This window comes from Myotis nattereri (assembly GCF_964212035.1).
Source record: "Myotis nattereri genome assembly, chromosome: 6".
NCBI lineage: Eukaryota > Metazoa > Chordata > Mammalia > Chiroptera > Vespertilionidae > Myotis > Myotis nattereri.
In genome coordinates, this window is record NC_138081.1 from 75876281 (window position 1) to 75897804 (window position 21524).

Here is a 21524-nt window from a genome sequence, read left to right on the forward strand (position 1 = left end):
AACATGGTGCCCAACTGAATCTATGGGTGTGGAATTATGGAAATAAGTTAATATCTTGATAACATGCCTCAAAAATTCCTGAAACTAGTAGCCAACATGTTTCTTATGTTAGTGCTTATGCTGTCTCATGGATTTGGTTGCTTTGATTGGACAGAAGTAGAGAATTCTTCCAATTCTTCAGACATTTAGGCAGTATTTGAGTACCTCCCAGCGATTGTACCAAACATGAGCCCAGGGGGCACGTTGGGCATGGTTATGACCTCCAGTCACAGCTTGGAGAACATTGGCCAGCCTTTCCAGCAGAGTCAATCCCACATCCCTCTTAGCAACATTAAGGTCTGCTCAGAACAACAACCGCCACCACTGAGCAGTGCAGCCGTTGAAAGCACTTATATTCTAAGTGTCTGTGTTTACATCCCCCAGCCTAGCCCTGCTTGGGGAACAAGGTCACCATGGATTTGGAGACACTAGGGCTGTGATTTTTTTTTTTTGTTTCTTGATCAGGAATAATTTTGTCTCCCAGGGGATATTTGGCAATGTCTGAAGACATTTTTTGATGGACTCAGTTCTGGGGAGGAGTGTGTGGCCATGGTGCCGTTAGATATGGCAGGTGAGGCCAGGAATGCTGCTAAACTTCCTAGAACACACAGGACTGCGTCCTCTCTCTCCCTTGCCACCCCCAGTAAGCAGTCATCCCATCTAAAATGTCAGTAGTACCATGTTGGAAACCCTGCACTGGAGATATTGTCTATATTTATACAGGCTGCTTTTGAAAATAAAAGCAACTGGTTAAAGGGAGTGATGGTGCGTAGGCAGCTGTGATGCTGGAACCATGGAAGTGTTGGGATGGTGCTGGACTACACCTGCCATTCCACTGGCTCCTGCTAAGCAGTCTGTGGTTCCGAGGGTATTAAAAAGGTTAATTGCCGAGTCAGGTGGGCGCTTGATCCTCCTACATCTTTGATATCCTGTGTCCAGTTTCTTTACTGGTTCAAGTCCTACCACTCAGAGAGGCTTGAAAGCGGTTATTTTTTCTAAACATTAATTTCCTTTTCCAAAGCAGGCCCATTGCTCACCCAAACTAATTTAAGTTAATTGGTTTTAATCAAAGTACTCTGGCCCCCATGTCACATGTTTTTAAATCTGATAAGGGCACAGTGAGGACTTAACATTATCCTTTTTTCATTCCCTCTCTATGTCTGCTCCTAGACAAAAAGTCCTTTTAAAGACAAGCCTAAGGTAAAGTCGTGATAGAAATGTCGAATTCAGTTTATAATGCAATTTATCATGGTCTGGAAAAAGATAAATTCTGAGGATCTATACTTCATTTATCTAGAAATAATTTCTAAAACATTTATGTTTATATTCATTTATTCTTCCTCTACTCTTTGAAGACCTTCAGAATTTTCAACCCTTGCTAAAGCAAGTCAATCTTCTGGACCTTTTGAAGGGCAGTGAAACTTCATTTCATGCATTTTTTTCTACAGCTCTCTGTCTGTTCTCAGTGAAGGGAGAAAAAGAACAGAGGTCTCTCTGCTTGACTAATTCTTAATGATCACCCTTTTCAGATGCTTTTGGTGTGGGAACAAAATCGGCCATAATCTTCAGGGTTTTAAATGTCATTTTTAGTACATCAGGAAACCAAAAGGCAGAAGAGTCCGGGAACAGAGCAAATAACATTTAGATGATTTTGGTAAGGAATTAAGTTTTTTAATATAGGTTTAATGCACATCCTGTTTGGGGCCCCAGCTGAGTTTGAATCCCTGAGATCAAACTGATGTTTAGCAACCATTTCTTAACCAGGAACGGCCTCCCCTGCTCCCAGCCCACACCCATTTGAGCTTCACTGGCTCTTTTGAACAGAAGCCTTTCTTGGTTTTTGCTTGGTTCAGTGAACAAGGTTACTGTTTAAAAAACAGTGGCTGTAGAGTTGCATGTCTCGCCACCCTTTGCCTGTCTCCTGAGTGTACCTCGAGCTGTGTGAGAGATAATACTTAGGACTATTAAATGGCCTCGTCCCTGATTCTTTGGTCTTTGCCTGGCTGAGGAGCCCAAAGCAAGAGGAAGACATGCAGATATGTTGCAGAATAATCAAGAAAGAAGGATTTTAGGATGGAAGATACTAAGCTGGACTGTAAGTTCTTGGGCTTAAAATGTACTTTGAAACTCTTAATAAGGGAATACAGGAATTGGGCACTCTTTAAACCAGTTTTGACAAATTATCACTTTCAACATGTGCAAAGTAGGAAATCTTTTAATAGATCCTTTTGTTTGGGGAGGGAAACCTTGTTGGTTTTAAGGTTCATAGAAAAAGCAGTGGAAATTTTAATGAAATTAATTACTCTATTATGTTCTAGAGATAATGGATTTATATTTTGTCTTCATTGTCCTGGAGCCTCTATAAAAACTAAAGGCAAACCACTGTTATTCCCATGTTCCCACCTTTTTTTCTTTTGGCAAAAAGAGAAAATTCTTTAAAACTCTTAGGATCTTCTTAAAGAAAGGACTGGATTGAGGCAGTAGCAAGCTACACGCATAATTACACTGCTCTCCAAAGAAAAGTTTTGGACATAATTTATTGATGATTTCATAAGGTTCCTAATATTGGTATCTGGATCAGATCAGGAAGATTTTGAAAGATGGTTGCTTTCCTGTTTAGAGGGATGCTTGTGGGGAGCTCTGTTTTAACTTTGCTCACCAGAATGCTTCCACTTTCATAGCATGTAAGAACTGAATCACGTGTGGGCTTTACTGAGAAAACTATGCTCCTCGGAATCCTATGTGCTTCATTTTGGAGGGGTATTTTTAATCACCTTTTAAGCATAATAAAGCTGCTTTATTTACTAAATAACTTGCCCTTTTAAAATATATATCTTCATTTTCATAGGTAATATTTTCAAATTTTAGAATAAAAACACATCTGATCTAGGAAAGAAATATGTCATATATAATGTCAGTATCCAATAACCATTAGGAGATGGCTTTTGGTGTCAATAGTGGTTTGCTTTTGGTATGATTATAAAACATAAAGTCAGAGTGACATGTTAGAAACATCCCTGGAACTGGATCTGAGTCTGCCTTTTAGCTCTGACCCTGGTTCTGTGACTTTAGACAAGTTATTTTTACTGTATAAGTGTGTCAGTGTCCTCACTGTGCAATGGGAATAATCTCTAATTTGTAGGGCTGTGTATACATTAGAGAAGAGGTGAAGTGCCTCACCTAATGTCTGGTTTGGTGTTATGTGTATTTGTTCAGTTAAGTCACTCTCAAATTCATTTCGTACTTAATGAGTCTGTTTTATGGAAACATATATTTCTATACAGAAAGCATATTTACATACAGTATTCAAGTATTAGCAGAAGACCGTTGATGCATAATAAGCTCTGGGTTCATAATGACTTACTTAAATGTGCTAAAATAAGATTGCTTGAGTTGATTAAAATACGGGTTACTCAGTAAGAAAATTGGGTAAATGTCCAATAGATAAATTTTAAATAGAGGGGAAATATTTTTATAAATCCAGATAATTAATCAAAAAAATCTTAGATAAGTGGTTTAAAAATAACAAATTTTTCTAAGATGCTGGATTATGGCTTACTTGTCCAGTGTCCATCTTTTAGTTTGATATATAGTAGACCTTGGAAAAGTAGGAAACATAGAGGCTTATTGTTTCCATAAATTAAAATTTCAATGTGAAAACATGACTTTTGGGGGGTGGAGAGGAAAGGGGAGCTGTGCTCTATACACTTCACATGGCACCCCTTGATCATTCAGGAAAGTCCATACAGCTGCAGGGCAGACCCTGTTTTCATCATCAAGCTGCTCTGGAGTAATTGTAATAAGATTTAAGAGTAACCTCTCCGCCCCCCCCCCCCCGCCCCATCTCCAACACCCCAGAAAAACTGCTTTCTATCCTTATTTGGCCTATTCTCACCTTAGCAGTTATCACTAGCTGAAGCAATAGTGTTCATCGTCTGTCCCCTCACACTAGAATGTCCACTTGATGCGGCCGAGGAATCTTGGCTGTTTTTGTTTTTTTTTAATTAAATCTTTATTATTCAGATTATTACAGTTGTTCCTCTCCCCCCCCCCACCCCCATAGCTCCCCTCCACCCGGTTCCCACCCCACCCTCTGCCCTTACCCGTCCCCCTCACTGTCCTCATCCATAGGTGTACGATTTTTATCCAGTCTCTTCCTGCACCCCGCACCCCCCTTCCCACCCCCCCGAGAATAGTCAGTCCACTCCCTTTCTATGCCCCTGATTCTATTATATTCACCAGTTTATTCTGTTCATCAGATTATTTATTCACTTAATTTTTAGATTCACTTGTTGATAAATGTGTATTTGTTGTTCATAATTTGTATCTTTACCTTTTTCTTCCTCTTCCTCTTCTTAAAGGATACCTTTCAGCATTTCATATAGTACTGGTTTGGTGGTGATGAACTCCTTTAGCTTTTTCTTATCTGTGAGGCTCTTTATCTGACCTTCAATTCTGAATGATAGCTTTGCTGGATAAAGTAATCTTGGTTGTAGATTCTTGGCATTCATCACTTTGAATATTTCTTGCCACTCCCTTCTGGCCTGCATAGTTTCTGTTGAGAACTCAGCTGACAGTCGTATGGGTACTCCCTTGTAGGTAACTGATTTTTTTTCTCTTGCTGCTTTTTAGGATTCTCTCTTTGTCTTTTGCTCTTGGCATTTTAATTATGATGTGTCTTGGTGTGGTCCTCTTTGGATTCCTTTTGTTTGGGGTTCTCTGCGCTTCCTGGACTTGTAAGTCTATTTCTTTCATCAGGTAAGGGAAGTTTTCTGTCATTATTTCTTCAAATAGGTTTTCAATATCTTGCTCTCTCTCTTCTTCTGGCACCCCCATAATTCGGATGTTGGTACGCTTGAAGTTGTCCCTGAGGCTTCTTAAACTATCTTCATATTTTTGGATTCTTTTTTCTTTTTGTTTTTTTTTGGTTGGGTGATTTTTGCTTCTTCATATTTCAAATCTTTGACTTGATTCTTGCAATCCTCTAGTATGCTGTTGGAAGTCTGTATAATATTCTTTATTTCAGTCAGTGTATGCTTAATTTCTAGTTAGTCCTTGTTCATATCCTCGAGGGTCTTACTAGATTTATTGAGGGTCTCAGTAAATTTATCGGCGGTTTCTAGAAAATTCTTGAAAAACCTTAGAAGTGTGGTTTTGAACTCTATATCCAATAGTTTGCTTTCTTCCATTACTGTCATTTGTGACCTGTTTCTTTGTCTCCGCATTTTTTATGCTTCCCTGTGTTGATAGAGTGGCTTTCTGTGCTAGGTGCCCTATAAGGGCCCAGTGGCTCAGCCTCCCCAATTACCTGAGGTGGACACTCTTGGTGCACCCCTTTGTGGGCTTTGTGCACAGCCTTGTTGTAGTTAAGCCTTGATTGTTGTAGGTATCACTGGGAGGAATTGACCTCCAGGCCAATTGGCTGTGAAAATCAGCTGTGTCTACAGTGGGAGAACTTCTGTGCTGGAGACACCCTTCTGGGGCAAGACTTGCTTCAGTGGGGCTTTGGTGCTCACTGGGTCTGCCCCCTGAGTGTGTCCCTTATGGATCTGAGGAGTTGTAATCTGGATGGTCCCACTCTGACCACTGGGTACACTGGCTCTTGGATCTCTAAGGAGGTGCTAATTTAGCCTCTGCCTGAGGCTACCCAGCAGGAGCTATGGAGAGATCTGCAGATTCCTCTTCTTTGTTTGGGATTTGGAGGTGCCCAGATGAGGCCCAGCTGTGAAGCAATGCAAGCTGCTGTGGGGCCTTGGGCCTCCTCTTGGAAGTTCTGGGTCTGTCTGGCCCAGCTGCAGTTTGTTAGGTAATTTTAGATTGCTAAGGGCCAGGTCATTTATATGCAAAAGCCTCTGCCACAGCTTGGTCGGGGCGGGGTCTCAGGGAATCAACAGGGCAGAGCAAACCGCTATGGCAGATCCTTAGTGCTACCCTAAGAGGTCCTGCGTCTCAGTGTCCCGGTAATTGCTGCAAGCCCCTCTGAGGGAAAGCCGCCCTCGAGTTCCGACCGATGCCAGACAGTCCAGTTTCTCCCCATATGAGTCTGGGTCCCCAGAGACTCGCTCAGAACTGGAGTTCAGAGCAGTTGGGAGCTTGTGACTCCCTCCCAATTGAAAAAGACAACCGCATCCTCAGTTGCCAGCCCTTTCCATGTGCGCCTCCGTACCTCTGCACTTCACTTCCGCACCTCCTCTGAGTCTCAGTGTGCTTTTCTCTTTCCTCCTATTTGTAGAATTTCCACTCATCCAGCCTTCTGGATGATGTGGTTCTGGATGATGTCTGTTTTGTCTTCTAGTTGTATTTTTGAAGTGGTTGTGCTAGGCAGCAATTTCCAGTGTTTACCTATGCCACCATCTTGGTTTCCCCAATCTTGGCTGTTTTGTTCACTGCTGCATCCCAAGCGCCTACTATAGTGCCTGGCAACCAATAGGCACCTCATCAATCTGTCACATTAATGAATCAATATCTAGTCTTCAGTAGGGCAACAAAGCCACACCTACTCTCTTTATAAAACACACAAAATAATAGAAACAAGAATATGGTTTTATGTAAAACCAAGGGTCTTACTGCAGTAGAACATGATGATTTTTTTTTAATGGTTGACAAAGCACTAATGATTTGTTTCAACTTTTGGAAAAAATAAAAGAAAAAGTCAGCAGGAAATATTTCTATTTCCTGTGACAGATGTTTAACCGTGTGCCTAGCAGAACAGAAAACCAAAAAGTGGATTTCCTTGGTGAGAAGGAATTACATGAAGGACTCTAGAAAGCATAATCTGTGGTAAAATGCCTGGTCCCAGGCTACAAGAGACCCCTCCTCCTCTGAGCCCCAGACGAGGTCAGAACTCTGCTCAGGCCGAAACCGGTTTGGCTCAGTGGATAGAGCATTGGCCTGCGGACTGAAAGGTCCCAGGTTCGATTCCGGTCGGGGGCATGTACCTGGGTTGCGGGCATATCCCCAGTGGGAGATGTGCAGGAGGCAGTTGATCGATGTTTCTCTCTCATCGATGTTTCTAACTCTCTATCTCTCTCCCTTCCTCTCTGTAAAAAATCAATAAAATATATTTTTTAAAAAAAAAAAACCTCTATGACTTTAAATACATTATATATTTGTCAAAGTACCATTAACGGTGGGTGGGGTGGGGGCAGAAACCAAAACAGTAAAAAGACTATGGACATTTGTAATGCCATGTTTAGAAAAAATATTTTTAGAAAGTACTGTAGCATGGTGGTTAAGATACTAGGTTTTAACGTCAAATCGATGTGGATTTTATTCACGATTTAGACATTAACCTTAGACAAATTGCTTAACTTTTTTGAGCCTTGGCTTTCATCTCCGTGCAGTGGGGAGGATATTGCGTACCATGCAGGCTCACTGTGAAGACTACATGGATGAGACAGTGTTTAGCACATCTGGTACAGTCTGGAACATAATAGATGTTCAGTAAATGACCATCATGGTTGTGGTTATTAATTCTCTATACATATCATTCGGTATACGATTTGCCTTTTAAATGATATAGGAGCAAACTTCTAAAAATATATTAATTGGCCACTTTACTCTGTATAAAAATCTGGTAGAAATTTATCCAGAGAAAATGCTTCTCTGATGTTCCATAACTTTTACTTTTCTGAGCCTGATGATATTTAGATTGGGTGATCTTTGAAATAAGCATTAATGCAATTGAACTTTTCAGTACCATCATTCACTTGCCTAAACCTCCTGAGAGTTCAAAGTATCTTAGGTTAAATGGAGTAACTTCCTCCTTTATAACAAAATACACATATTCATACGGAAAGAGTGCTGGCAGGGGCGTATCAAGGACAGAAGTGAAAAATTCTCTTTCTAGGAAATGTGTGTTGGGAGTAAATCTTCTACGCTGTCCAACCAGAGTTGCTCAGGTTCAGAGATAAAAATCTGCTGGATATGTTCTAGAAATAAAATGAAAGAACAGAGGCAAACTTCAATCAATAAGAAGGGCATTAAGGTAGTAATACATTGTCACAAATCTAAAGATGTTAATTTCAATTTCCAAGATTTACCACTTATCACTTAAAATGCAATCACACATTGGAAGCCACCAATCCTCTTTCGTAGCATTTCACTGAGTCATTCACAATGTCTGGTGAATATTGTCTCAACCAAAATTTGTAAGTGTTTGTGTACTATCTTGACATTATACTGTTTTTCTTATCAGAACCTCAAGGTGACATGAATAAATAATTTGCAGTTGACCTATAGGCCAGTTTCAAAACATAGGTTAAGTTTTTAATACATGAGAATCATTCTTAATTAGAAGGCACTATTCTACAAGACCTATTCTATTTAAAAAGATAGTGCCATAATCCATTTCTGGATCATAATCTGATATATTATACAAATTTTTCTTGGTTTCTTATCGCAGACAGAATGAAATAACACTGCCTTAACAGCAAGTAACATGTGATGGAGAACCAAGAAGGTAAAAGTTAATATTTAAGCTTTCCGCTTGCTTGATCTAAGATTAACAATGCCGAGTTTTCATGGTTTTTTGTAACACAAGAGTTACAAAAGTACTGAGTCAAAGTTTAACATTTTCAAGACTTCTTGCTTTGAATATTTGAATTTTGTATTTCTGATAATCAAAATACATAATTTAAATATGGAAGCATTTAAGTATGATGCTTTTATAATTCAGGGCTATTAATACTAGTCAATAGTCATGGTCACAGTGTGTCATTCAGGAATTTTAGTTGGATTCAGATTAGGTGAAAACATCAAGAACTAAACGAAAGCTGTTTACATACATGAGTATATCTATACAAATGTGAGAGTTCTCTTAGTTATCAAATATATGGAGTTTGGCATATTTGTAAAACATTCTTAAGTATATTCTTAAATATTTATGTATTTTCTTAAATATCCTTAAAGGTGTACAGTTTGTGTTAGGAATAAGATGGGGCTTTTAAGGTAACTCTCTGTTGTGTCAGGGTTTTTTTTCTGTTGTTTTCTTAAAATATATTTTTATTGATTTCAGAGAGGAAGAGAGAGGGAGAAACAGATAAAAACATCACTGATGAGAGAGAATCATTGATCATCTGCTCAGGCATGCCCCCCACTGGGAATCTAGCTCACAACCCAGGCATGTGCCCAGACCAGGAATTGAACCATGACTTCCTGGTTCATAGGTCGATGCTCAACCACTGAGCAACACCGGCCAGGCAGTTGTGTCAATTTTGTATAGTGTTTTAGACTTTTCGTAGACTTCATACTGGCTGTAACCAACAGCAACTAAGTTGATTGAAGAAACCTTGTGCCCTGACCTGTGTGCTCAGTGGTTAGAGCGGTGGCCCGCATATCAAAGGGTCCTGGGTTTGATTCCCAGTCAAGGGCATGTACCTGGGTTACAGGTTGGATCCCCGGCCCCTGTCAGGGCACATGGGGGAGGCAATCAGTCAATATGTCACTCTCACATCAGTGTTTCTCTCTCTCTGCCTCTCCCTCTCCCCCTTCCTCCCTCCTTTCCATTCTCTCTAAAAATCAATGGAAAAAATATCTTTGGGTGAGGATTAACAAAAAAACATAACGAAAGAATTTCTGTCATGGGAACCTAAGAGGTGCACACACCTTAGAATGCGTGAAATGGAAATGAGGTCTAGAGAAGAGCTGTGTTCTTCAGGAGCTATTAATTGTGCTGTACGTTTAGAGCAGTTAATATATATATTTTTTAATTCTGTGATAAATCGTGGACTTTGCTTTGCTGTGGTGTGTGTTAAGTCAGCTCCCTCACAGCAAGGGATGAGCTCTGTGGTTCATGATGCTGGATGAGGCCAGGTTCTACAAGTCACCACCCAGGAAATGGTAAATTTGCTTGTAATAAGAGGTGGGGATGAGACGGAGGACCCTTTCTACCTCGAAGAACTCAGACAACCTTTGAAATGAAAAACAGCAGGACAGATTTGTTTCCTTTCGTTTTCTGTGATATGTAAATGTTTTTTGGTCAAGAATTAGGGAGATAAACCCATTTCTAGTGACAAAAATAACTATTTTTCAATCATCTTTTTGTAAGCATGCTTCTGAATTTTTTTTTTTTATATCTGAAATTCTCAATGTTTAACAAAGCATTCCAGAAAGTTTGGCAAAAACAGGAAAGGAAAATCACCATAATCTTGTCATCCTAATGTACCTTTAGCAATTTTTGTGTATTCCCTTTCAGTATCAGTTCATATATTTAAAATCTAATAATTTTTATTGTTATATTATGAGCAGTTATTCATGGTACAGACTACTTTTATTTTAGTACCTTTATTTTTACTAATTAGGTAATAATCCATGGAAGAATTTCCCCTCATTGACTATTGTTGCTCTTTTACAGTTCTAAGTAGTTGTTGGGGAGAAAAAACTTTTCCTTCGCTCTCTTTGGTTAAGTGCCTGGCAGCCTGTGAAGTAAGTTAACAAAGGACAGATGAACAAGAAAAAAGGCACACATTTTTATTCATTTCTACGTGCCTAGGAGTTCACAGGAAAGAAGTGAATTTTAACAAAGGAAACAGGGATCAGGGCTTCAGGGAACAACAAATTGTGGGGAGGTACTGGGAACTACAGAGACACAACTAATGGAAGCTAAGGGTTAATGTAATAAGGTTTCTCTCTGTCACTAGTTACAGTTAAAATCACGTGGTCTGTCTTTGTTGGCATAAGTAGCAATAATAAATTATTTAGGCTGAATGTTCTGAAGCTTTTTTTTCACTCAGTTTACTAATTTTATTTTAAAGTTCATTATTTTACCAAATGCAGTAAAAATTTTTGACCAGCCCTGGCTGGTTGCTCAGTGGTTAGAGCATTGGCCCAAAGACTGAAGGGTCTTGGATTCAATTCCCTGTTAAGGACACATACCTCCGTTGCAGGCTCCATCTTTGGCCCTGGTCGGGGCGTGTGAAGGAGGCAAAACAATTGATGTGTCTCTCTCACATCCATCTCTCTCTCTCTCTCTCTCTCTCTCTCTCTCTCTCTCTCTCTCTCTCTCTCTCTCTCTCTCTCCCTCTCCTCCCTCCCCTCAACTCTCTCTAAAAAAATCAATGCAAAAAATATCCTTGGATGAGGATTAAAAAGAAATTTTTTTTTTTTAATCAAATGCTTCATATGGACATGAAGCAGCAGTTCTCAACCTGTGGGTCTCGACCCCTTTGGCGGTAGAATGACTCTTTCACAGGGGTTGCCTAAGACCATCCTTCATATCAGATATTTACATTACAATTCATAACAGTAGCAACATTACAGTCATGAAGTAGCAACGAAAATAATTTTATGGTTGGGTCACAACATGAGGAACTGTATTTAAAGGGCCAAAAGGTTGAGAACCATTGACATGAAGAATTAAAAAACACACACAAATTAATTCACCAGAATTTATCTCGTAGGAAAGAGGTGAGAATCCTGATGGCTAAAGTAATCATAATAATAAAATAACTTTTCTCCTGTTTTGGGAAGGAAGTCTCTTTATTTCCACATCTATCTAGTTGCAGGAAGAGCTCTCACTAATTCCGGAAAGTAATTCGGTAGCCTGCCCACTTCCAGAACCCTTAACTCCCTCCTTGAACACTGGCTGGATTTTCAGAAGGTGTATTATGACACATTCAAATCAAGGAATTTTAGGGCTGTCACCATCAGCTAGTTTACATTTGGGAAGAATCTTAAGCAGTGCATTTGAAAACTCTAAAGTAGCTTTGATTTATTATAAATTAATGACATAGGATGTTCATTAATTATTAAGCTTGCTTGAAATTTGCTGAATGTTGTACACAGGTCTTGCAGCCAATAGCTGTCATCAGAATGATTTGAAATTATACCCAGGAGAAAAATAGAAAGGTTTTTGCCTCCATGCATTTGCAGTTGCTTGCTGGTTTTGTAGTAATCTTCAAAAAATGGGCTATTGATTTGTGCTACTTAGCTCTCCTCTTCCGAGAAAATTTAGCCACTTTGGGGGGGGAATGTCGTATATCCCAAAAAAGCCTCTCTTGAAAATAACAATTTAATTAAGATACTGATTTTACACTGAAGTATTAAAATCTTAATATTTTAGTAGGATAGGTACAGTATCCCATGGTGGGAATTACATTCCATTAAAAAATCTGCATTTATGATGTGGTAGGGGTAAAATTGTTATTTAAAAACAAATTAAATGAAGAAATCTCCTTGGAAATAAATATTGGATTCTAAGTTGTTTTAGTTGTACTGTTTTTCTTCCTAGAGTTGTGTCCTGAATTGTGTTGGTGGGAAGAACCAAAGGCTTAACGGAAGCCCCACTGATTTTAAATAGCATTTATTCAGGCTCCTTTGTTACATATCACCGTAGAACTGTTCTTTCCTTTCAGAGTTCTTATCCCAATATATGATGTAACCTTCATCAGTGTGGTCATTTGGTGGATGCCTATGACCTGTAGCCTTAAGTCCCATGTGGGCAGGCTGATGCCTGCTCCCAACCACCATTGTATCCCCAGGGCCTAGCACGTTGGGCATAAGCACTCAGTACAGTGGGCAGTTGGAAAGGATGGATGGAGAAGGATTGTTTCATTAATTTTTTTTTAATCCTCACCCAAGAATATGTTTTTTTATTGATTTTGAGAGAGAGACAGAGAAGGGGAGAGAGAGAAAAGCATAAAGTGAGAGAGAAACATGTATCGGTTAACTCCCGTATGGATATTAGACCCACAACCTAGGTATGTGCTCTGACCTGGAATCGAACCCACAACCTTTTGGTTAATGAGAGGGTGCTTTAACTGAGCCACCCGGCCAAGGCGAGAAGGATTCTTTTAGTCATGAAGCCTCTTTCAAATAATAAAATATGAATAGTTGTGTCTTTCTTTCTCAACAACTGATTGAAAGGATCATTTTATTACTTTTCCTTCTGTATCTTGGATCTCTCAGACATTGCTATAACTCCGTTTTGTAGAATGGGAATGCTTGATGAGAATTCATTGTTCTTTCACCAGCACAGCCTTGTAAAAGGATTGACTCTCATCACACATACAAAGGTTTAAATAACAGTGTTGTCAAGTGGACCTTATTGCAGTGAAGCTCGTGTGTGTTTCTCAGTGTAGGGGAGGAAAACTTTTCCTTTTTCCCTCCTAGATTTTTGTAGCTGGTCTAATAATTGAATTGACACAAGACAGATGAACAGGAGAGAAAAAAAGACAAATTTAATTTTGTGCCTACAGAGGTCTGGGATCGAAGGAATTGCTGGAGCAGGCTGTTTGTATACCTTTTAGACAAAGAAACAAATTTATGAAGAACTGACAAGACAAAGAAACGTAGGCTCCTGTACTAGTTGTGAGGAAACTAAGCAGAGTTTGTTTGCACGGCCTTCTCAGCCTTGAATTTTCTCTCTCTGGTGATAAGGGCACCTCTCCACTCCCTGGAGCAGGGAGGGTACCTTTCACATGAGATTTATTTCCTGCTTCAGGCAGACGAAGGAGGCTCAGAGTGTCCTTGCACCTACTGTTTCATGAGTAACTACTTCAAAATAATCAATACACCAAAGTGGAACATTTTGGGGTGGCCTGCCTTGAACCCCATCACCACAGATCCCAGAGCATGGTTATATAAGTCCCAGAATCTGCACATTCTTTCAGAAGTCTTGAAATAGCTTATTTCTAATTGCTTGGACTTCCTTGCTTTTTTTTCCCCTTCCCTTTTATATTGTATTTTAGCACAGCAACATATGAAGGTTATTGCTTTAAAATGTTTTGAGTGATAACTTTCAGGATAAATTGAATGAAAAGAACAGTATTTTTCTCAATTTTCTTAAAGCACCAAGTATATAAGTATTTTTTTAAAACAAGGATGCTTATTCAGCCAATCTTTAAGGCTTTATTTTGTCTTAAGTATTACAGTTTAAAAACATGCCGAAATCGGTTTGGCTCAGTGGATAGAGCGTCGGCCTGCGGACTGAAGGGTCCCAGGTTCGATTCCAGTCAAGGGCATGTACCTGGGTTGCGGGCACATCCCCAGTGGGAGATGTGCAGGAGGCAGCTGACCGATGTTTCTCTCTCATCAATGTTTCTGACTCTCTATCTCTTTCCCTTCCTCTCTGTAAAAAAATCAATAAAATATATTTAAAAAAACAAACAAACAAAAAAACATAAAGTATAAGCCTTATTTGAAATAATATTAAAACACATCTCTTTATATCCTATTTCTGCTGTATTGGAAAAAGGAAAGAGACGTTCTAAGAAAAGAAACAGAAATATTTAGTTTGAATTTTTTAATTTGTGGGGTATACATGTGAGAGTATGCATTTTAGTTTAAAATATGCTGATTTTGGTATAAGTGCTTAAGGTTTTGTGTGTTCTTTTTTAGCCATGGCTATTATTTAGTGTAGAAATAAGTATTAAAATATTAAAAACAGGTTGAGCATCCAGTGCATACAATACAGATTAATTTTCTAGAGTGTGTGTATCTAACATGCTAAAGTTGGGACTGACCTTAAAAGGAGGTTTTACAGAAGACAATATGGCTCATTACATAGCTGTTAGTTTGACTTAATGCAGCGTTAGATTTTAGATTTTAGATTTTACACACCCACGAGAATTAGTCAACTGTATATTCTCCATAAATATAGCTTCTTGAAACTGAGCATGCGCTATGCGCTAACTATTGAATAATAGTGAGTACAAGATCTTGTACTCCGTGGTTCATTTCTGGCATACACTCTATGTTGACAATTAATAGTGGAATCGCATGAAAACTGAGAAACCTAACAAAGATGCATGCTTATTCAGTCAGCACATCTTGCCTCGAGAGAGTAACAGAGGGCAGGGCCAAACTTCTTCAAGAGTAATTTTTAAATAGGTCATTTGCTGAATGTTTATTCATTAAAGTCTAAAAATTGAAGCTCCAAGTAGCATGATTAATATTATTTTGGCCGAGGAAATTTTTAGAAATCTTAAAAATCACCCATGGAATGCCAAACACCTTGAGCTTTAACCCACCTTTCTGACAATAATAAATAGCATGTTCGTTGTTTAAGTCTATTTTTAAGACATATGGTATGGTCATACCTGTATAAAGGGAATGCCTACTTTCCTTTTTTTTTTTTGTTGGACCTATTTACAGCTTATCCAAAAATGGCATCAAATTTTTAAAGGACATATTAAAGCCCAGCCGGTGTGGCTCAGTGGGTGAGCATCGGCCTATGAATCAGGAGGTCACAGTTTGATTCCTGGTCAGGGCACGTGCCTGGGCTGTGGGCTTGGTCCCGAGTGTAAGGCGTGCAGGAGGCAGCTGATCAATGATTCCCTCTCATCATCGATGTTTCCACCTCTCTCTCCCTCTTGCTCTCTAAAATCAATACATATATATTTTTAAAAATAAAATGAAGAACATATTAAAGAAAATATCACTATTCTATATTGCTGAAAATTATTAAGTGATGCATAAAGAGATGGTTCCCACTGACACTGACTCTGCCATATAAATTTTGAATAGGTATCAGTAGCCTGTGTTGAGTTTGTATAATTTAGCTTATAACAAATGCCTGTCCAGAAAGTCAAAGGATAAACAAGTCCAAAAAATGATTCAAGCTTTATTATATTGTTTCTGGAAGATTTCACCACAAGGCAATCAAGAGTATAAAGTAACATTAAGTATAGTGGCTCTCAACTTTGGTGTACATCTGATTCAACCATGATGCTTGCTAAAAGTGAAGATTCCCAGGCCCCACCCTACAGATTCAAATACTATGGGTCTGAGGTGGGGCGTACAAATCTGCATTTTTAACAAATACCCAGGTGTTTCTGATGAAGGAGGCTTGTGGGCCATACTCTAAGAAACATTGGTCAGCCTTCAAATATTTTTAATTGCATGAGTACTAGAAGAAATTTTAAAACCATGTACCCCTTTACACTTAGAAATTGAAATACAAATTTTTTAGTTTAAAATAGTTTGTCATTTTGAAGGATATAATTTTAGAAGAAAATTGTATAGTATATGTATACTTTAAATACGTTTTTTATCAAAACCTTGCAGCTACAAATTTAACTCATTTATTTCATTTACCCCCAAAAGCTAATCAATCATTTAACAGACAGCCATATCATACTTGTGACTTTGTGAACAAAAAAAGACTGATTTTATTTTTAGTGAAAACAAGTATGTTAATCTGTGTTCTATGGCAATGATGCATTAATATAGACAGACAGGCAAAGCAAACCCTTTTATTTGTGTAGTGGTAGAAAAACTTTTCCTGTACCCTCTTAGATATATTAACTGGGACCTGTAAGTAAACTTTCAAAAGACAGAGTTGCAGGAGAAAAGGCATATTTTTTTATTGATATTAATATTTTACATGCATGGGTGTCCTCAGAGAAAAGAAGTGAAAACCCAAAGAGGCTGTTAAACCCAGGGTCTTATATACCACTAGTGGCCCAGTGCATGAAATTCATGCGGGAGGTGGGGGGGTGTCTCTCAGCCCAGCCTGCACCCTCTCCAATCTGGGACCCCCTCGAGGGATGTCCGACTGCCGGCAGTTGGACATCCCTCTCGCAATCCGGGACCGCTGGCTCCTAACCACTCACCTGCCTGCCGGCCTGATCAACCCTATCTGCCCCTTCCTTCTGGCTTTATCACTCCTAACTGCCCACCCTGTAAGACTGATTGCCCCCAACTGCCCCCCCCCGCCCCCCACCTCCCACCGGCCTACTCACCCCAACTGCCCCCCCCCCCACTCCGCTGCCGGCCTGCTTGCCCCCAACTGCCCTCCTCTGCCAGCCTGATTGCCCCTAACCGCCTCTGCCTCAGCCCTGCCACCATGGCTTTGTCCAGAAGGACATCCAGAAGGTATCCAGAAGGTCTCCTGGTCTAATTAGCATATTACTCTTTTATTAGTATAGATTTTAACAAAGGGTGATAAATTGTGGAGAAGTGACTAGACAAAGAAAAGGTGTTTGGGCACCTGAGATAGGTAAATTGTGGGAAGGCAAATATATGAGAGAAACTAATGGTGGGTAAGTGTTATTTAATAAGGTTTACAATGCAGACTCAGGTTGTCTCTGGTGATGAGTCATTCTCCTCTTCCTGCTATGGAAAAGAAGAACACCTTTACAAATGGAAATGTGTCTCTTTCACAAAGGGAAATTTATGCCCTGCTCATTTGCCTTCAGCTCAAAATAATCATTGTGCCCAAGTGTGGCATTTTGGGGAGGCAGAGCCTGATCCCCTTCGCTTGCATAAAGCAAGGCTCTGCTCCCATAGTATTTCTTGCCTGCTCTCCGCAGGAGCAGAGCATTTTCTCACCACTCAGGGCACTTCAGAGGTTTTACACCCTGAACCACCAACCTCAGAGCACTCAGGATGCGTAAGTGGTGTGCTGTTCTCATCATAGTAGGAGAAGGGGACTATGAAAAGCGAGGTAGAAAGGGTTTTAGGAAAGTATCTGGAAATTGATTCCCTTAAAACCCTCCATGTACATGTATTCCTTTCACAAGGGTCCTTAACTCAGAGTTTGTGAATGTGGAAAACAATTGCACCTTTATTTCCAGTAACCTCTCCTGGAAATTGAACATTTCCTTTCATATGAATGTGAACAACAAATCTAGAGTAGCATTTCCATCAGTAGAAGTCAGATATTTTCCTATCACACTGCCATTGTTTCACGTCTCTTAGAAGGCAGTTTAAACTGATCACTGCTTTGAAACCATGGCAGTTATTGGGCATGTCCCTAGATTTTGTTATTTAATGGGTTAATAAATAAGCACATCTATTTTCATAGTATACACCCTCTTAACATCTTGATAACCTTGTAAATATAATTTAAATATGGCTGTATTTTTAAAATGCTATGTATTTTAATTTATGCCCTTTTATGTAATTTAATACATTATGCAATTTTAATACATTAGCTAGCCCCTGACTCTCAAACTTGCCGTTGTATTACTTGTCTTATCAAGATTTCTATTTTTCCAGGCCTACACTGTTTAAAAATACTATCCTGACAGGGGACCCAGCCTGACCTTTGTCAAGGGAGTCCAAAGCAGGAGCAAAGTTAAAATCCTTGTATGGAAGGGGACAAGGTACCCTTAGAAGCATGCTTACCCCCGTTTAAAGGCTGCTGCGCTAGGGGAAGGCTGAAGCCCACCAACCCTTAAACTATTATCCCAGGAAATCCAGACTTGCCTTTTTTGCCAGGGAATGAAAATCACTTAAGCCTGGGGTAGACAAATCCCATTTATTGGTTCTAAACCAGGAACGTGCATCATACTCCTCTAGGGAGCTGTTTAAAAATACACAGTTAAGCTTTATGCCTCAGGATTGCAGTTCAGCAGGTAGGGGTGGGGCCCGGCCATCTGTTTTAAAGGCCCATAGGTACTTTACATACAGATCCTCATATGAGAACTACTTACTGCTTTAAACAAAAGTGCATTGAAAGCTTGTTCTACAAGAACTGTTTTAAGTGTCACATTTTAAAAGATTTATTTTGATTGAAAAATTCCAATGAGGAAGATCCACTCCATAGTTTGGAGCTTGTAACTACTTGAAACAGCAGTAACCTATTTGTTGTTTCCTCCTTGCAACAAATGAGAGAAAAATTTTATCTTTTAGCAAAGTATTTTTAAGGATATAAAGAGAACGTGCAATCTTTCACTTATAAAAAGTAGTTGAGAGGTTTTCTAATTGGCATGATGGAGGGTTGATGCATATCTCTGCCCTTTTTCCTGTGATGATAAATTCCTTTCTGTTTTTGGTTATCATGCCTTCTCCTTGGCCAGAGTGCCATACACAGCCCTCTCCCCGCCCATGTCTACTCACTCTTCAAGGTCAGCTCAGGTGTCTCCTGCTCCAGGAAGTCTCCCTTACCTTTCTCTATGCTTCCATAGAACCTTGTACATACCTCCATCACAGTAGTTACCACATTATCTTTTACCTATTTCTGTGTCTGCCTCCCTTGGGCGACTTTAACCTCAGCACAGTATCTTTGTGGTGCTATGCCCGGAATCGTGCCTGCTCATTAAATATTTTGCTGAGTAATTATATATATATATATATATATATATATATATATATATATATATAACCACCCAGTTCACACCTCTCACCCATTCTTCATTGTACTTGTCCGTGACCACGCACTGCCAAGGCAGCAAAGAGATCATGCTTTGGCCTTCAGGCTCCTGCTCTAACCAGCCAAGCTAACCTGCTCAGCCAGACCAACAGCTCATTATAATAAATTAAGTCCAAACTGAATCAGACAATATTAGACTGGCCATCGGTCCAAGATGACCCTTCCTAGCCAGAGCGAGGCCAGGTGTGAAGCTGACTGCTAAGCCAGCTAGTCCCTATTTATGTCTGTACATTGGCCCCTGACTCACACTTGCCATTGTATTACTTGTCTTGCCAACATTTCTATTTTTCCAGGCCTACACTGTTTAAAAAAAAAAAAAAAGAGTCACGTCCACTCAGCTATTAATATAACCCTAGCTTAATTCTGTGCTAGAAAAAAAAAATCAACTTCGTATGGCAGTGCCGTAAACTTGGAGGGAAGTGAAATATAGAGCCTGAAAGAGTTGTATTTTATTTTGAAAGGAGATTAAAAGGAGGTGTGGTCATGGACTCATGCTACTTTTATTTCTAGAATATATAAGAGCACAGGCCTGAGGCTTCCAGGTGCATGGTGAAGATTTCATGCATCCTGCACATTAAGACCTCAGTTACATCATCAATAGGTTCTGCAACTGTCATATAAGGAAACAAATTTTACCATACTTTAATTGGTATAAATGAGACTTAGTTCCTAGGGCATTTTATCAGTGTTATAACAAAGGCATGCTATTTGAAGAACTGCTGTACAATTTTAGGTATTAACTTATCAACAGTGCCATTGAACATAAAATTAATGTCTGGCTTTGATGAAAAACAATTTAGTACAGTTTAAGACTGAGCTGCATTTATCAACTGTGCTCTATTGCCTGGATTTTGGCAGAGAAAGTGCTTGAAACATTTATCTTGTATTTACTATCAGATTACTATGAGAATTGCTTATTGTTCTCTCCATTTTATACCTTTTAATTAAGCTGGGAGGGGGAGATGTAAGAAAAAGAGAAAGACACAGTTTCCATCCCAAGTGGATTTTCTCTAATTTCACTGAAGGTCCTGCTTCTATTTCGGTAGTCTCGGAGACCTCTCAATTTCTCTTTAAAACTACCAGTGGCTCTATTATGTATTTACTAGTATTATGAAATACTGTGAAACAGTACAACTGCTGTGACTTTAGGTGTGTTTGGACATGCATGGTTGACCTTTCACAGGGCAGACACAGATGTTCTCAAGGGTCAAAAGAGGTCATCAGAAGCCCAAGACCTATAGTTGCTTTCTTTCATCAGATAAAAAACAAACAAACAAAATTAAAAAAGCCACTGGTCTGCCCTTGGGCCCCTGGACCAGGTCTCAGTTATTCTCCAGGTAGTCCAGCAGGGGAGTTTGTCTAACCATTTTTTTCCAAGATCAGCACCGTGAATGGAAACCACACATTCTGGAATCAAACCAGACACCCTGTTCTGATCACTTCTTATTCTCTGTCTATGTTTTCAGTGAGCATGGGGGTGCTAATTGCCTATTTTGCAAGGTGACCATAGAAATTAGATGTGATGCATATAAAGTCTCCAGCATAGTGCTTGTTATATATATTAGATGGGGCTTGGTAAATGGCTCTCACAATTTAAATGCTTTTGTTACTAATATTAAATGTTTTCCTATGCAGTGGCTCTGCTGTCTCATTTCCTTTCTCAAGCTTGGATTTTATAGTGAGCAGTCTGTGTTTCTCCCATTTTACAGTGTTGGTTCTGAGTGTTCTTTTGGTGTTGTAGAGTTATGTCTTTACCTATGTTATTGAGTTAATCTGATACTAGAGAGAGGAGACTCAAAGCCTGCTGAGCAGGAGTTGAATGAGTAGAAGTAGTATAAACTAAATTGGACTTAACAATTTAGAATTTGAAGCATGGTTTTAAATAATCTAAGAAAGTTTATAATAATCTAAAACCAAAATATAAAGATTTATAATTTTTTTCCGTTGTGTCCCACCCCCTCGCCCCTCTCCTCTGAACCCTCACCTCCTGCCTGCCTAAAGATTTACAATTAACATTTGAAACATTTTATAGTATTAGGATTGTTTTTCTAGCTTTTATAATTCAGCCTGAACTTTTGTTAAAGTTGGGTTTTATAAAAGGGCTTAGATTTTTTTTTCACTGTGAAATAAGAATGAGCAAGCGTTTAAAGCTGGTTTAGAACAATTACCAGATCAAAGGAAACTAACATGTATTGTCAGCGGATGTTTTGTAGACCTCTCTGAAGGCTCTATGAATTCTGTCTGTATCTATAAAAATTTAGATGAAGCTGTCCTTTTATGCAGTCTTAGCTAATGACCTCAAACTTCTGTAAGTCAGATCAATATTGGTATTTTTATAGCCCAGCACGTTTGATTGCTGTAAGAAGCAGCGAGTTTTAGGGACGTGCTC

The 21524-nt window shown here is 39.3% G+C and overlaps 1 protein-coding gene across 8 annotated transcripts in view; it reads left to right on the forward strand.

Moving 5' to 3' along the window:
* The window catches only part of MAP7 (microtubule associated protein 7), a gene marked incomplete at its 3' end in the record, with an annotated part of 140794 nt that overhangs the window by 50201 nt on the left and 69069 nt on the right, over positions 1–21524 (forward strand). The window contains exon 1 of one of the 8 annotated variants that reach the window (XM_081093878.1): positions 1967–2134. The exons of the other annotated variants lie outside the window; for them this stretch is intronic. Coding sequence (XP_080950004.1) covers positions 2113–2134 — 22 coding nt within the window. The 5' untranslated portion in view covers positions 1967–2112. Of the gene's footprint in view, positions 1–1966; positions 2135–21524 lie in introns of those variants that run through there. 8 annotated transcript variants of the gene reach the window in all.